Source organism: Procambarus clarkii, chromosome 85 (genome assembly GCF_040958095.1).
Source record: "Procambarus clarkii isolate CNS0578487 chromosome 85, FALCON_Pclarkii_2.0, whole genome shotgun sequence".
Classification (NCBI taxonomy): domain Eukaryota; kingdom Metazoa; phylum Arthropoda; class Malacostraca; order Decapoda; family Cambaridae; genus Procambarus; species Procambarus clarkii.
In genome coordinates, this window is record NC_091234.1 from 19,635,064 (window position 1) to 19,652,327 (window position 17,264).

Genomic DNA, 17,264 nt, shown 5'->3' on the forward strand with positions numbered 1-17,264 from the left:
AGTAAATGTATCGTTTTCTGAGGTTTACAAAAGCATATGTTTTTGTAAACAAATATAGAGGTGTTAGGGGAATGTGGAGGTGGCAACTGGCACAGGAGTTGGCACAAGGAGACGATGCCACATGGGTGGCCGACCTGATGCCAGCACGTGCGCACGCACGCGCATACACGTACATGTGGTGGAGGCAGCTATACACAGTTTCAAATGTAGATATGATAGAGCCCAATGGGCTCGGGAATCTGTACTGTTACAGTAACTACTGTTAGGTTACCGTTTGGTATCAATAGTGTTCTGATTGAGACAGTTGGCGGTGTCCTCACTAATTTAGTATATGGCGAGTTGTACCGCCTGTTTAGTGTTAATAGTAGTCAGACAATATAGCTCACCATACAACCCGTCCTCTTAAAAATAACGTCACTTTTCGCTGGTATGCGCACTATGGCCAAATTTGGACGTAATTTGAAATGAAATTGACTCACAAAAGTGACGTTCTGTTCCGTTTTCTATTTGAGTCGTCTCGCCTACGCGCAGAGGTTATAAGAGGACACTTTAAATTAACGTTTTTCATAACGTTTTGAAACTTTGAGAATTTCCTGCCCAACTAACCTATCAGAGGACCCTTAACTTACTGTTGTTGAAAAAAAAAATCCCAAATTTATTTTCATTTTTTTTTCATTTTCAAATTACGTCCAAATTCGGCCATACGGGCAAACGGCCAAAAGCGACGTTCTTTTTAAGAGGACAGGTTGCACCATATGCTACAAGAATAAGACTGCCAACATGCTCATGAAAAGTTGCCTTTGGTGATTGGAGCACAACTTGAGGCAAATGTTGTCTATGCCTTTACTTGCCCACTTGGAGGGACTCAACCTGAACGATCTCAATATATAGGCAAGACGACAAAATCTTTCAAAGTATAGACAATGCGTAAACAATAAGGCTATATCAACATAACTAGGTAACATCTATACCCAACCAGGGTATAGGACATGTATATCCTGACTAGCAACATTAAAATAATCTACAGATACAATGACAACAGGAGATTAGATACAGCCGATGCACCTCATATCAGACACTCATTTAATTATCAACAGCCGCTTGCACTGAGCTACGTGTTGCTGTCTATAAGACCAAGAGAGAACTACCAGTTTATCTGCAACCCATTCTCCTGTTTAGATAGTAGTTTTTGTAACTATGTGCGCCATAGTACAGAGATTGTCGTTGTAAGCAATTAGATAGAACTTTGTACTATTCACTTTATAAGAATCTGAAAAAATGAATCTAAAAAACTCAAATATTCTTAGGCCTAGTATAGCGCACATATGTACTATATTACGCCTCAAATATCGTGTATTAGGCCTAGGAAGGTTAGGGTAGTTTAGTTTCACTTTACAACATAAGTAGAAAATAGTTTTCAGATTTGTCCAACTCAATAGTGGCGATTTCTACTTTCCAATTTCGTTGTACGTCGGTATATGTACTACAGTACGTCGGTATATGTACTACAGTACGTCGGTATATGTACCACAGTCTTCATCGTTACTGTAAATACTACCAAAACGGGGGGATATATGGGCTGTTATATCACATATATTGCCCCTACCGACCTATGGGAATTCACTTTCTCGCTGCATCCTGATACGCGAAGATGTGCTTTAGCATCAACGTGTTCTTCAGCGATGCGCCCATGAAAAGTGTAAAATGTACTTTAAACAGTAAATTTTTCAACTACCTTCTCAAACTATGATTTTCCTGCCTGAAACGCTTAGCGTAATAGTGACTTTAGGCATTGTATGTACTAGCTCTATCTATATATCTATAAATTTTTGTAAAACCTCTTGTATGTATGTATACTATACCTGAATAAACATTTATTTATGAAGACGAATTGAACGCCGGGTAATATTTGGTGTGCGCGCGCGCAAAGTTAATCTTGAGCGCTCTGCCGAGTAAATATTGTATTTCTGACATTTGCTTTACAAGGCATTTTGATCACTGCTGCGTCCCCCCCTAGTCCCCCCCCCTAGTCCCCCCCCCTAGTCCCCCCCTCCCTGTCACCTCTTCCCCCTCTCACATCCATCTCCCTTTCCATCCCCCCCTCCTCCTCTCTGCATCGAAACCACACATATATTAGCCACATGCAGGCGATGAGTCACAATAACGTGGCTGAAGTATGTTGACCAGACCACACACTAGAAATTGAAGGGACGACGACGTTTCGGTCCGTCCTGGACCATTCTCAAGTCGATTGTGAGACTTGAGAATGGTCCAGGACGGACCGAAACGTCGTCGTCCCTTCAATTTCTAGTGTGTGGTCTGGTCAAATATATTAGCCACATATATAAAATGCTAATAAATTCTAGCCATGGAGGCATGTGGAGAAGCAGAGGTGTGCTAGGAGGGAGAGGGAGGCGGAGGCGGAGGCGTGGAGGTACCTCGTGTATTCATGCCAGTGGCCACGCACCATTTGTTGTGACGACCGACTGGTCGCTTCGCTTCCGGAGTCGCAGCAGTGGTATTCCTGCTATTTTGTGTAATCGTCTCAGCGTTATCTTTTGATACTGATAACGAGGCGCGTACTACAGCTGATGGTCGAGAGATATTTGGTATGTTTTTTTTTCCGCACAGATAACATACGCATTGCTGAATGAAGTTTACGGAAACGTCAGTGAGAGAGTACGGTGTATGACCGGTGGTGTGTGATTTCCTCAGTGAGTGAGTGTCAATGTCTCAGCATGATGGCGCGTGAAAGCCTTAGTCAATGAGTAGTTATGTCAGTTGTTCAGTGAGTGAGTACGGTGGTTCGTCAACTTGTCTTCCAGTGAGTACGGTGGTGTCAACTCGTCTGCTAGTGAGTACGGTGGTTGCACGAATGCCTCAGCCGGCGAATACAGAGGCATGCGAGTGCTTCACTCGGCGAGTAGTGTTAACGCCCCAGTTAGTGTGTGCGGTACTGTGTCCAGAACGTCAAGCCTGATCTCGGACGTAGGTTCGAATCCTCGTCTCGGCCCTTGTGGATTTATTCATTTGATGCATACGTTATTGTGATTTCTGTGTGTAATGAAATAAGGGCGAAGAGGTAGAACGGCCTATTGACACAGCTCCAGTGTATGGGGGAATTGTGTAGAACCCTGGTTTGTCTCGGAGAGGCTGCAGGATCCAGTAAGTTCAGTAGAACTTTGGTTTCAACTCTTTTGACCATGTCATAGCTCAATCGATAAAGGCAGCGTCTGAGATGATATCGGACGAAAGCTGGCGTCTTAATTGATAATCTCCTTCACACCGCCCCCCATCCAGTGGGCAGCGATGGATAGGTTACAATCCCTCATTTACTACCTACAGTTAGCAAACTGGAGATATTTGGCTAAGATTTCTGGTAGCAGATTATTTTCAATGAAATATTTACACATCTATTGAACATCTATTGAACATTTGTTACAAAATTCTGATTCACGTGTCTGCTGTACATCACATAGTGACGGAGGGTGTGCGAATAATTGACAGTTTACATTTGGTCAGGTCTACATCAGCAGATAATGAAAATTCCCAGATATACTTATAACCGAGTCTAAGCCGAGCAGTAGTAACATCTAGAAGTCTGTCAAGAAAACGGTAATGTAAAGTTTCCTCTCCTAACCTAACAGACTAAGTCAGAGGATCCAAAACAGAAAACGGGACAGAATGTCACTTTCGCCAGCTGCTTCCATTTCCTAGTACGGCAATTTTTGGCCTTACGTAACGCATACGATCGAAAAGCGACGTTTTTTGTAAGAGGACAGGTTGCATAATAAACTAACCTCACAGGATGAGTATGGGGTGCACAATAAACATACCTGTGCCGGTGGCAGTAGCAAAGCGTGGAAGAAAGGATTCATGTATCTGAATTCATGTATCTGAATTCATGTATCTGAATTCATGTATCGGGAGTCTGGGATGCTCCCGGACGCAGGTTCGAATCCTCGTCACGGCCCTTGTGGATTTGTTGATTCGTGTACTGAAGCCTGTCTATGATTTTCTGAATGTGTTAAGTCACTGGGGCCATAAATATGTTGAAGGGATGGAGTTGGAGGCTTAAGGTGAAGTGGTGTGGGGTAGGCGGTGGAGGGGTGGTTAAACACACCGCTGGTTCGATATATTGAGTTCCAGTGGCCCTTGACGTCTCAACTCTCAAATACTGTATGCCATGAAACGATATAAGAATCTATATAGCTTTATACACAGCTGGCCTCCACATTAAACTATTTTAAATGCTTACATTTGTAGGCATATATCTGACTATACTCATGAAGTTGCCGAAACCAACAGCGAGGAAAATTATGGGAGTGAAAAGCTCAGGTGGCAGTTGTATGTTAAGTATAAATGCATTATCAAAGGGCTAGCTAGACTATACTACGTCCTCATTCAGCCCCGCTCCTGTGCCAGGTAAGTCCACTACGGGCTCACCATAGCCCGTGCTACTTGGAACTTGTTCAGAGTAGCTGAATCTATAACAGCAGCTAGACTAATCTATTGAGACTGAGGCCATAAGGGAGAAGGATAAGGCATGTTGACTACTGATGCGCTTCTGTTCAAGCCAGTAGTCGCAGTTCTTGTTCAATAACCTGAATCATTCACAGTGCAGTCCAGAGACGATTGATAAAGATTAAGCCACCCAAAAGGTGGCACGGGCATGAATAGCCCGTAAGTGGTGGCCCTTTTAAGCCATTACCAGTATCAAGAGCTGATACTGGAGATCTGTGGAGGTGCGACTGCACCCTGCGTGACGGGAGATGTCTCCCGTGGGCTTGGGCGCTTTCCTCCGAGGCTAAGGGTCCCCTTCTTCCAGCCAGAGGTGGTATTCCCTTATTTTAAGGAAGTGTTTTTCTTTACCCCGAACGGGAGACATCTCCCGTCACGCAGGGTGCAGTCGCACCTCCACAGATCTCCAGTATCAGCTCTTTATACTGGTAATGGCTCAAAAGGGCCACCACTTACGGGCTATTCATGCCCGTGCCACCTTTTGGGTGGCTTAATCTTCATCAATCAATCAATCTTTACCAGGAGTATGGGGTCTCGCCGGCCGCCGGATGGGTCGCTGGAGCTGGTGTGGGTGTTCGGGTACAATGGCCACACAGCCAGGAACAACGTCTCGGTCAACAAAGGTGGTCAGCTCGTCTACTATGTGGCTGGTGTCGGGGTCGTCCATGATATCGTTAACAAGAAACAAACATTCTACACGGGTCATAATGATGCTATTACTAGGTAGGCAACTTTTCGTTTCCCTGTCCAATAACTATAATATAATTGTAGGCGAGGAGTCACAATAACGTGGTTAAAGTATGTTGACCAGACCACACACTAGAAGGGGAAGGGACGACGACGTTTCGGTCCGTCCTGGACCATTCTCAAGTCGAAAATGTTGGCCTCCACTTGAGAATGGTCCAGGACGGACCGAAACGTCGTCGTCCCTTGACCTTCTAGTGTGGTCTGGTCAATATAATTATTTTTAGGCAAAGATCTCCCACAGCTCATTTGAATACTTATCCACTTGCGGATATGAAGAGATTTAATTCTTTTCCTATTATCACTTTGTTATTAGTCTTGCAGCGACGGGTGAGGGAAGTATGGCAGCCACTGGACAGGTGGGTAAGGATGCCTATATCACGGTCTGGGACACCACCACCTGCAGCCCCGTCAGTGTTTTGAAGGATGGCCATACTCACCGTGTCTCATCTTTAGCCTTCTCTACGGATACTCAGGTGAGACAAACCAACACTCCAGGTCAGGGGACCAGATTCACGAAGCAGTTACGCAAGCACTTGCGAACCTGGGGCCAGATTCACGAAGCAGTTACGCAAGCACTTGCGAACCTGGGGCCAGATTCACGAAGCAGTTACGCAAGCACTTGCGAACCTGGGGCCAGATTCACGAAGCAGTTACGCAAGCACTTACGAACCTGGGGCCAGATTCACGAAGCAGTTACGCCAGCACTTACGAACGTGTACATCTTCCCTCAATCTTTGACGGCTTTGGTTACATTTATTAAACAGTTTACAAGCATGAAAACTTGCCAATCAACTGTTGTTATTGTTATAAACAGCCTCCTGGTGCTTCCGAGATCATTAACTGTTTAATAATTGGAAACAAAGCCGCCAAAGATTGAGAAAAGATGTACACGTTCGTAAGTGCTCTCGTGAATCTGGCCCCAGGCACTTGGGCTGGACGGTAGAGCGACGGTTTCGCTTCATTCAGGTCGGCGTTCAATCCCCGACCGTCCACAAGTTTTTTTTTTTTTTTTTTTTTTTTTTTTTTTTTTTTTTACCACAGACGTGGCCACACATTTACAATGCTAACCAGCATATATACATTTTCTTCTGTCCTCCATGAACAGGGTTAGAGAAGTGTTAAACATATAGTTCAAGGGTTTATTGAACACTCAACCACAGAAGGTGATTCAGTGCTTTTAAAATGCTAAGCTACGCCCACAAGTGGTTGGGCACCATTCCTTTCCCCCGTCCCATCCCAAATCCTTATCCTGACCCCTTCCAAGTGCTGTGTAGTCATAATGGCTTGGCGCTTTTCCCCCTAAGGACGGGTGCAGTCGCGCCTCCACAGATCTCCAGTATCATCTCTTGATACTGGTAATGGCTCAAAAGGGCCACCACTTACGGGCTATTCATGCCCGTGCCACCACTTGGGTGGCTTAATCTTCATCAATCAATCAATCCCCCCAAGGACTAGTTACAGCCCCGCTCCTGTGCCGGGTAAGTCCACTACGGGCTCACCATAGCCCGTGCTACTTGGAACTTTTTGTTCCCAGTAACTGAATCTTAAACAACGGCGCTTTCCTCTGATAATTCCCTCCCTCCCGGGTTAGGCTAGAGGCCCTTGAGAATCCAACCCTACCACACCTTCCTGTAAACAATGTCATAGACCACCAAGTTCACCAACGAATTAACCACAATGTTAATTTCGTGAGCCGCTATCATTTTCTAGTACGACACTTTTTGGCCTTAAAGTATCCGACAAGACGCGACGTACTATGAAAAGGACAAGTTGTTGACCAGACCACACACTAGAAATTGAAGGGACGACGACGTTTCGGTCCGTCCTGGACCATTCTCAAGTCGATTGTGATGAGGAGGTAGGGACAAGTTGCACCATCTTGTGCAGGATGACCATGAGTTATCAACACTATAAACAAATCCTAGCTCATAATACCAATGTTCTTATGTTTAATGTGTGCGTAGCTGGTCGTAGTGCTGCTGTCTGACACTAGAAGTCTGTTGTTGTTATAGATTCAGCTACTCTGAACAAGCTCCAAGTAGCACGGGCTATGGTGAGCCCGTAACTTGGCACAGGAGCGGGGCAAGTAGCACGGGCTATGGTGAGCCCGTAGTGGACTTACCTGGCACAGGAGCGGGGCAAGTAGCACGGGCTATGGCGAGCCCGTAGTGGACTTACCTGGCACAGGAGCGGGGCAAGTAGCACGGGCTATGGTGAGCCCGTAGTGGACTTACCTGGCACAGGAGCGGGGCAAGTAGCACGGGCTATGGTGAGCCCGTAGTGAACTTACCTGGCACAGGAGCGGTGCCTAGAAGTCTGTTAGTGTTTTTTTATAGTTTAAGGCTGCCCCAGTGTGAGCTGCACGTAATTGACGATTGAGCAGGGCTGGGTCTATATATACAGTGCTCATGTTCTTGAACTTTTACGGGCTCACCATAGCCCGTGCTACTGGAACTTGTTGTTCTGAGTAGCGAATCTTAAACAACAACTTCTTGAACTTTACGGACGGGGAAACTTTCAATTACCGTTTTTCATGACGTTTTGAAACTTTAGGAGAACTTCCTGCCCTCCTAACCTACCAGAGGACCCTTAACTTATTGTTTTGGAAAAAAATAAAATTCCTAAATTTTTTTCATATTTTTTCATTTTCAAATTACGTCCATTTTCGGGCAAACTGACAAATTTAGACGTAATTTGTAGGACAGGCTGCGGCCGTGCCTCCACTTGGGTGGATTTAATCTTCCTTTTTGAACTATTTACAAGCCTAGTGTAAAGTACTCACCTAGTTGTGCATGCGGGGGTTGAGCTCTGGCTCTTTGGTCCCGCCTCTCAACTGTCAATCAACTGGTGTACAGGTTCCTGAGCCTATTGGGCTCTATCATGCCTATATTTGAAACTGTGTGTCAAATGTTGCTGCTTAGTCACTTTAGTGGGGGATATGTATGATACCAGCAGTATAATATAATATACTGTGCAGAGAACGTGGGGTATAATTATAATTAACAGGAATGTATAATTTGATGAGGTTGGAAACGCCTAAATATGAGGCTTGGCCAGAGACTGCACCGCGGGGACATTGATCTACGGAACTTCCCCAAGGTAACCTCAGAGAAAAGTTGCCAATTCGCTTGCCCAATCTGTTTATTTGTACGATGGTAATACTTGCTGGCCAATGGTGTCATCAGCTTGTCATAACCTATGTGTCCATAGCATCAGCTTATTGAAAGTGTGTAAGGCCGAGCACTCTTGAGGTGTGTAATTCAGGGTAATTATTATTAGAACTACTTGTATCTACATTGTAAACGACCGAGGCTACTTAAATACCCCCTGATCCATGACACCAACAACCATAGCCCGTGCTTCTTGCCCCGCTCCTGTGCCAGGTAAGTTACGGGCTCACCATAGCCCGTGCTACTTGGAACTTGTTCCGAGTAGCTTAATCTATAACAAGACACCAAAAAGGGGTTAATTGTTCTAAGACGAATTTCGTATTAGTTGTCAGAAGGGGCTTGAATATGGGTACAGTGTGTGTGTGTGTACAATGTCCCACACTGGTAAGGCACTCGATAGCTAAGCAGGTTTGAGTAATTCTTTCAGGGAGACAGCCATACAAGCTGGGCTCGAGCAAGTTGATTTGTATATATCATTAGCGTGCCGAGGACAATCCTCTTGATCTCACGCATAATGGTTATGTCTAGCCGTGACCACAGATTTCAGTCTCAGCATAATGTCCAACGTGTTGATGATTGAAGAAGTCACCCAAGAGGTGGCATGAATAGCCCGTAATGTTGATTGATTTATGAGGATTGAGCCACCCAGGAGGTGGCACGGGCATGAATAGCCCGTAATGTTGATTGATTTATGAGGATTGAGCCATCCAAGAGGTGGCACAGGCTTGAATGACCTGTAAACGTAATGTTGTTGGTAGTGTGGTTATATCTGTAGACACGGTGCCTCACTGGCCTGGTAGGGGTGGTGAAGTACGTCTGGGCTTGTTGGACCTACTCACTACATGCTTTAGCAATCATTCGTGTTGCGGGCTACTCATGCCCATGCCACCTCTTAGGTGGCTTAATCTTCATCAATAAATCACCCGTGGGGAGGTCCGTTGGAAGAATCATTAACATAGAAAAATCACTTTGGTGAACATAATTTAGGTTCAAACGTAGATTTACTATTCAGTTAATTTTCTTCTTGAATGTTAAATAGTACGCTGGTATGCAGGCGATGAGTCACAATAACGTGGCTGAAGTATGTTGACCAGACCACACACTAGAAATTGAAGGGACGACGACGTTTCGGTCCGTCCTGGACCATTCTAAAGTAGATTCGACTTGAGAATGGTCCAGGACGGACCGAAACGTCGTCGTCCCTTCAATTTCTAGTGTGGTCTGGTCAAAGTACGCTGATATGTTTGTTTTCCTGTGTGAAACAGTTGTTGGCATCGGTGGGTGGACCTGACCACAAGCAGGTGCTGATGGTGTGGGAGTGGGAGAAGGGACTACGACTTGCCCACAACGTCGCGTACTCCGGCAAGGTGAGCTCCTCTGGTGGTCACTGTTGTTCTTAAACCTATAAGGTCAACGATCATTATTATTGCTGTGAACTGTTGACATTCTGGTGTACTTACAGTATTATCTGTAGGCTTCCTCGAGCATTTTTTTCCAGTATAGTGTGCCTTAATAGTGTACAGCTTTAGAGGACAGACTGATCCCTTCTCTGATCCCAGGCCAAACCCTCCTTCCACGAATCCCTACATTAATTTATATATATAAGAAGGTACATTGGGATTGTGAGGATACATAGCATAGTAATTACATTCTTGTAAAGCCACTAGTACGCGCAGCGTTTCGGGCAGGACATAGGTTGTGTTTTACGGGGGTTGAGCTTTGCTCTTTCGGCCCGTTTCGGTTTGCCTCTCAACTGTCAATCAACTGTTTTACTAACTTTTTTTTTTTCTCTCCACACCCCACACACACACACACACCCCAGGAAGCAGCCCGTGACAGCTGACTAACTCCCAGGTACCTATTTACTGCTAGGTAGGTAGGTATTGGCTAGGTATTGGCAGGAGGCCTGGTCGACGACCGGGCCGCGGGGACACTAAGCCCCGGAAGCACCTCAAGGTAGCCTCAAGGTAGGTAACAGGGGCATTCAGGGTGAAAGAAACTTTGCCCATTTGTTTCTGCCTCGTGCAGGAATCGAACCCGCGCCACAGAATTACGAATCCTGCGCGCTATCCACCAGGCTACGAGGCCCCTAACTGTGTAGAGGCCTGTGTAGTCCCCTTCCCTTCTAAGCACACATACTGGTATGCTACGTAGTCTATCATAGCCTACCTCCCACCCATTCCCTAGCCCAATACTAAAACATTTGTACACAATAATAATTATAGTGAGAAAATCCGTAGGGGCCGTGATGAAGATTCGAACCGATGCTCTGGGGGTGTTCCCAGATTTTGTGATGCATCACGCTAATGTGATTTCTTTTTTTTTTTTTTTAGTATTGTTATACAAAAGTACATACACGATTCAGTGGAGAATTCGTGTGGCTTTAGGCATAGTATGTATGTGGCTTATACATAGTAGTATGTGGCTTTAGGTCTATTTAAAAATACAACATTGTTTGTAATTCATCTTGTATGTTTGTATGTACTTTTACCTGAATAAACCTTTTATTTTATTTGTTATAAATGGGAGCTACCATTGTACAAATGGGGCTGCCATGGTATAATAGGAGCTCCCATGGTATTAATAGGGGCTACAATGATATAAATTGGAACTCCCATGGTATAAATAAGTTGCTCGTATGGGACAGTAGGCCATTTGCAGTTTCAAATCTTAATCTCATTTTGAATTTGAATCTCAATTAAGAATTTTGATCTCATTGAACTCTACTGCATGGCAATATTCCAAAGATGCATTCATATCTATATATATATATATATATATATATATATATATCACCCTGTGCTTCTTAAAGCTAATTAGAACGACTGAGAAAAGGTTATTGATTGATCGTCTTTTACAAACCAGATATATAATTTTTCTGTGATAGTGCAATTAACAAATGTTCAAGAAATGTGTAAATATTTCACTCGTATGGGCCAACAGGCCTTCTGCAGTTGCCTTTGTTCTTATGTTCTTACACTGATCTTCTACCAGATTTGTTAACCAAATATCCGCAGTTTGCTAAATGTAGTTAGTAAATGCAAGGGATTGTAACATTGCTTGACTATTTTTACTTACATTATTTATTTATATACAAAGTACATTGGGTTTGTGAGGGTACATAGCATGCGTTTACATTCTTGTAAAGCCACTAGTACGCGCAGCGTTTCGGGCAGGTCCTTAATCTAACAGATAATTTACAATCAAACCAATTTATGACAGTAAGTCACCGCATATGTCAGTTGCTTAGCTTAGAGACTGTACTTGTAGTCGTTCTCGAACCCATTAGTGTATTGTTAATTCCTCCCCCAAATTGTGTAAGTAGCTAATCAAGACTGTGACTTGCTTAGCTTAGTTCATTTATCATGCACCCCATACCCAACTTGTGGGCGGTAGTGGAAAGGGTTAGAGGCACATAATGGGCTCAGGGACTGAACCCCACAATTCATTTAGCTAAGCAAGTTACAATCTTGATGAGCTAGTTACAAAATTCAATATAAGTCGTCACATCAACAATGGGTTCGAGATCGACCACAAGTACAGGTTCTAAATTAAGCAACTGACATATGTCGAGAGCCTAGTGTCACAATTGATATGTTTGTCCTGCACACCGCCCCCCATCCAGTGGGCGGCGGTGGAGAGGTTACAATCACTCAGTTACTACCTACAGTTAGCAAACTGGGGATATTTGGCTAAAATTTCTGGTAGCAGATCATTTTGAATGAAATATTGACACATCGTTGGTACATTGGTTATAGAATTGTCTCTGAATTCACGTATCTTTTCGCACACCATCACATAGTGACGAAGGGTGTGCGAATAATTTTGTTGACACAGTTTACATTTGGTCAGGTCTACATCGGCAGATAATGAGAATTCCCAGAGATACTTGTAACCGAGTCTAAGCCGAGCAGTAGTAACGTCTAGAAGTCTGCTGATTTTATTGGATGATCCATAGATGTGTGGCTCCTAAATGAATTTTGGGGTTGCCTCTTAATTCCTGTTTTTATAGTAACTTTTTGCACTACCCCACACAAAATAGGCATGGGGTGCATAATAAGCAAACTAAACAAATTACTCAATGCACTGGGAAAATTGGATTGAGTTGGGTAGAGGTTGAATAATTATACGTTAAATATATAGTCTTCTAATCATGGCAATAATCCAATCTTCCTGTGGGGATACATTGTGGTATAAAAATCTCGTCTTTTCTTAATACTACGAACTAGTTCAGTGTGTTACATGTATTGTTAAACAACTGAACAAAAGTTAGTTAAGCGAAAGTAAATTCTGTTGGAATCTTTTAGTGTTATAAGCAAGCGCCCGGATAGCTCAGTCGGTAGAGCATTAGGCTTTTAACCTAAGGGTCCAGGGTTCGAGTCCCTGTTCGGGCTACATGTTTAGTGATGAAACCTTTGATCAATATTTGTGAGCTTCTAGGTTGTGCTGTTATCTTAACTATTATCAAATATTCTCAGCTAAAATAATTTCAATATGAAGTGACGAAATTATGGATATTAGGCGTCAGAGAACTGGAGCGTTCACAACTGCTCTAAACTAATAACTGGGACATCACGTCAATTTTGCGAGCAGCTATGATTTTTATTTTTGGCCTAAGAGGGTTTATACCTCGAAAAAACAACGTACAGTCCGTCCTTTTGTGTTATCATCAAAACAATAATGCACTAGTTACTAAATCGGGGCTCTAATACCTCACATCTATATTATGAAGTGTTTTGTAGATGTTAGCAGTTTGAAACATTTGGATTTGCTCTCATCACCGTGACATGATTGGAGTATAATTAATTTATTTTGAATTATATCAGTGAATTGTGAATAAATATAAGTGATAGGGATGTACATTTAACACAATAGCAATGGGATATCAATAAGGTTTGAAACATTTCAACACAATAACAGAGGATATCAATAAGGTTTTAAACATTTCGGCACAATAACAATGGGGGATATCAATAAGGTTTGAAACATTTCAATACAATGACAAGGAGATATCAATAAGGTTTGAAACATTTCAACACAATAACAAAGGGGATATTAATAATGTTTTAAACATTTCCACACAAAACAAATTGGATATCAATAATGTTTTAAACATTTCAACACGATACCAAAGAGGATATCATTAAGATTTGAAACATTTCAACACAATAAAACTCCAAACAATGGATATAGACTGCTAAAGTTTAGATTGAAGAAAGACATTAGAGTTTAGACACATTAAGTTAGACATACATTTAGAGAGATTTTAGGTTAGACACATAATAATAATAATTTACTAATAAAATAGGCATAATAACCTATTAATGGTTTATTTGTAGGTTTGAAAGTTGCAAATTAAATGAAGTAACTAACATGCAAGGCATATCCAACCCGTTCTCGCAAATTTAATAAGTCAATATTGACTTATTAACTACGTGCATAGGTGATATACTAAACATAATAGATACCCTTAAAAAGATTCATAGAAAACACCGACCTTACCTAACCTACTTAGTATGTTAAGATACGCATCTTATTGCTTCGTAATTACAATTATTACCTAACCTATAATAGGTATAGGTTAAGTAATAATTGTAATTACGAAACAATAAGATGCTTATCTTAAGATACTAACAAGGTTAGGTAAGGTCGGTGTTTTCTATGAATCTTTTTAAGGGTATCTATTATGTTTAGTATATCACCTATGCACGTAGTTAATAAGTCAATATTGACTTTACGAATTTGCGAGAACGGGTTGGCATATCTGCACTATTGATCGTCTGTGGGAGTAGTTTAGTTGTTAGGAACAATGTAGTTTGTAATTGTTGAGTATGTTGTAGTAGTCTCGGTACTGTGTACATTTGGGAGGTGATCCTGGACGGCATGGGTTCGAATCCTGGTCGGGTTATTTAGAGTTCTTAGTGATCTATCCTGGTGGATAGCGCGCAGGACTCGTAATTCTGTGGCGCGGGTTCGATTCCCGCACGAGGCAGAAACAAATGGGCAAAGTTTCTTTCACCCTAAATGCCCCTGTTACCTAGCAGTAAATAGGTACCTGGGAGTTAGTCAGCTGTCACGGGCTGCTTCCTGGGGGTGGAGGCCTGGTCGAGGACCGGGCCGCGGGGACACTAAAGCCCCGAAATCATCTCAAGATAACCTCAAGAATCTATGGCTTGCGTGTTCCTGCAGCCTTTCTCACAACTGTAAGCTAGACATATATATTAGGTTAAATATATATGAAGTTAGAAATGTATATTGGGTTAAAATGTTAGCTAGACATATTAGGTTAAAACTATATAAAGCTAGACATATATTTTTAAAAATATATGAAGCATTCAAAATATAATAAGCTAGACATATATATTTAAAAATATAGTGAGCAGCAAATATATATTAAGCAAATATAAAAACATGTTAAGCTAGATATATATATTTAGAAATATATTAAGCAATGCACATTAAACAAATATTAAATATATTAAACATATTGATGTAAATATGATCATTATATTGTATATTTAATAAAGTTAAAAAAACTATATGGATAAGTTTAGGAGGATATAAATAGAAGCTACCATATATATGCCAACACACGGGAGACGTCTTCCGTCACGCAGGGTGCAGTCGCACCTCCACAGATCTCCAGTATCATCTATTGATACTGGTAATGGCTCAAAAGGGCCACCACCACTTACGGGCTATTCATGCCCGTGCCACCTTTTGGGTGGCTTAATCTTCATCAATCAATCTATATGCCAGCAGTTGCTTTACTCCCATGTTCACGGGAGACATCTCCCGTCCACGAGGCTAACCATAGCCCGTGCTTCTTGTCCCGCTCCTGTGCCAGGTAAGTTACGGGCTCACCATAGCCCGTGCTACTTGGAACTTGTTCAGAGTAGCTGAATCTATAACAACAACAACATTACTCCCATGTTAACATGTGTCCGTAGGTGGAGGCAGTAGCGTGGGAGCTTGGATCAAGGGCCAGGCTCGTCACTTGCGGCCACAACCATGTCAAGTTCTGGAAACTGAGTGGCAACGTTCTTCAGGTGAGTCCTCCCCCCTCAAGCTTGCCCCAGCCGGGGTTGCCACGGTTATATTGACCTAATAATATTAAGGTCAGAGGGTGATGACCAGACCACACACTAGAATGTGAAGGGACGACGACGTTTCTGTCCGTCCTGGACCATTCTCACAATCGACTTGAGAATGATCCTGGACGGACCGAAACGTCGTCGTCCCTTCACATTCTAGTGTGTGGTCTGGTCAACATACTTTAGCCACGTTATTGTGACTCATCGCCTGCGTCAGTTGGTCACTTGGTGGGGGGGGGGGGCAGTTGTTGTTTAAGATTCAGCTTCTAGGAACAAGTTCCATGTAGCACGGGCTATGGTGAGCCCGTAGTGGACTTACCTGGCACAGGAGCGGGGCTGTAACAGGGGGCAGTTACAGCCCCGTTCTTTTGCCGGGTAAATCCACCACGGGCTCGCCATAGCCCGTGCTACTTGGAACGTTTTGTTCACAGTAGCTGAACCTTGAACAACAACAGTCCCTTGGGCTTACTGATACGCTAAATTGCAGGCTTTTTAGGGACTTGAGAAGGCTAGCCTCAGGAAGATTCTTAAGTATTTTATAACTTTAGAATCAATATTTGAAAGGAAATGAACGATAGCGGAAATGAGATAGCATGTCAAAATGAGCGATAGCGGCATATGACACCATGTTTGACATGAGGTTTGAGTGGGTGGTATGTGTATCAGATATGTTTCTGGGACGAGGCTTTTTAACCTGCGCACATGTTATCGTACATATACACCAGACATGATTGATTGTTGCCGCCAGGGGTGGATATTTTATGCACCCCATACTCATCCTGTGAGTGGTAGTGTATTGTGCACACCATACTCATCCTGTGAGTGGTAGTGTATTGTGCACACCATACTCATCCTGTGAGTGGTAGTGTATTATACACCCCATACTCATCCTGTGAGTGGTAGTGTATTATGCATCCTATATTCATCCTGTTAGTAGTAGTTTGTGCACCCCATACTCATCCTGTGAGCAGTAACTTCCTATGCACCATCAGACCTCAGTAGACGTTTGACATTAGCTCTTACAATTAAAATTTGGCCAAATTTTCAGAGTAAGATGCCGTGCCCTAGTGTGTGTGTGTGTGTTTGTCCACACACACTGTACGCTTCAAGTCATGTACATTCCCCATCTTCGTATTACTATTTATCGGACTTTACTCTACCTGGGAATGAGGGGTGGATGACATTAGATGTTGGGGGAGGTGTAATGCATGAGAGGTGAGGTGGATGATGGCTTGGTGGTACGGCAGGGCAGCTCTGGGGTCTTCGGGGACGAGCCGACCGCCGACCAGACCAGCGTTTCGTACCTGCAGGACGCCAGAGTCGTCACCGGTACCGCCACGGGCCATCTATATGTCTGGAGCCACGCCAAGCTCCTCTCTGCCATCAAGGATGTCCACCCGGTGAGTCTCCTAGGTCTGGTGAGTCTCCTAGCAGCACCATGGAGTTTCCTAGGCCTGGTGAGTCTCCTAGCAGCACCATGGAGTTTCCTAGGCCTGGTGAGTCTCCTAGCAGCACCATTGAGTTTCCTAGGCCTGGTGAGTCTCCTAGCAGCACCATTGAGTTTCCTAGGTCTGGTGAGTCTCCTAGCAGCACCATTGAGTTTCCTAGGCCTGGTGAGTCTCCTAGCAGCACCATTGAGTTTCCTAGGCCTGGTGAGTCTCCTAGCAGCACCATGGAGTTTCCTAGGCCTGGTGAGTCTCCTAGCAGCACCATGGAGTTTCCTAGGCCTGGT

General features: G+C 43.4%; 1 protein-coding gene and 1 non-coding gene across 6 annotated transcripts in view; both read left to right on the forward strand.

Moving 5' to 3' along the window:
• LOC123746682 (echinoderm microtubule-associated protein-like 5) overlaps positions 1-17,264 on the forward strand; it is an 88,035-nt gene that overhangs the window by 7,915 nt on the left and 62,856 nt on the right. For 3 of the 5 annotated variants that reach the window (XM_069316765.1, XM_069316767.1, XM_069316768.1), the window contains exons 2-6: positions 5,044-5,244; positions 5,582-5,741; positions 9,704-9,805; positions 15,389-15,487; positions 16,780-16,932. In XM_069316765.1, the coding sequence (XP_069172866.1) occupies positions 5,048-5,244; positions 5,582-5,741; positions 9,704-9,805; positions 15,389-15,487; positions 16,780-16,932 (711 nt within the window). In that variant the 5' untranslated portion in view covers positions 5,044-5,047. Of the gene's footprint in view, positions 1-5,043; positions 5,245-5,581; positions 5,742-9,703; positions 9,806-15,388; positions 15,488-16,779; positions 16,933-17,264 lie in introns of those variants that run through there. The other 2 variants (XM_069316766.1, XM_069316769.1) reach the window with 2 other exon arrangements.
• On the forward strand, positions 12,760-12,832 carry TRNAK-UUU (transfer RNA lysine (anticodon UUU)). Its single transcript has one exon. It is a non-coding gene; the product is annotated as a tRNA-Lys (tRNA).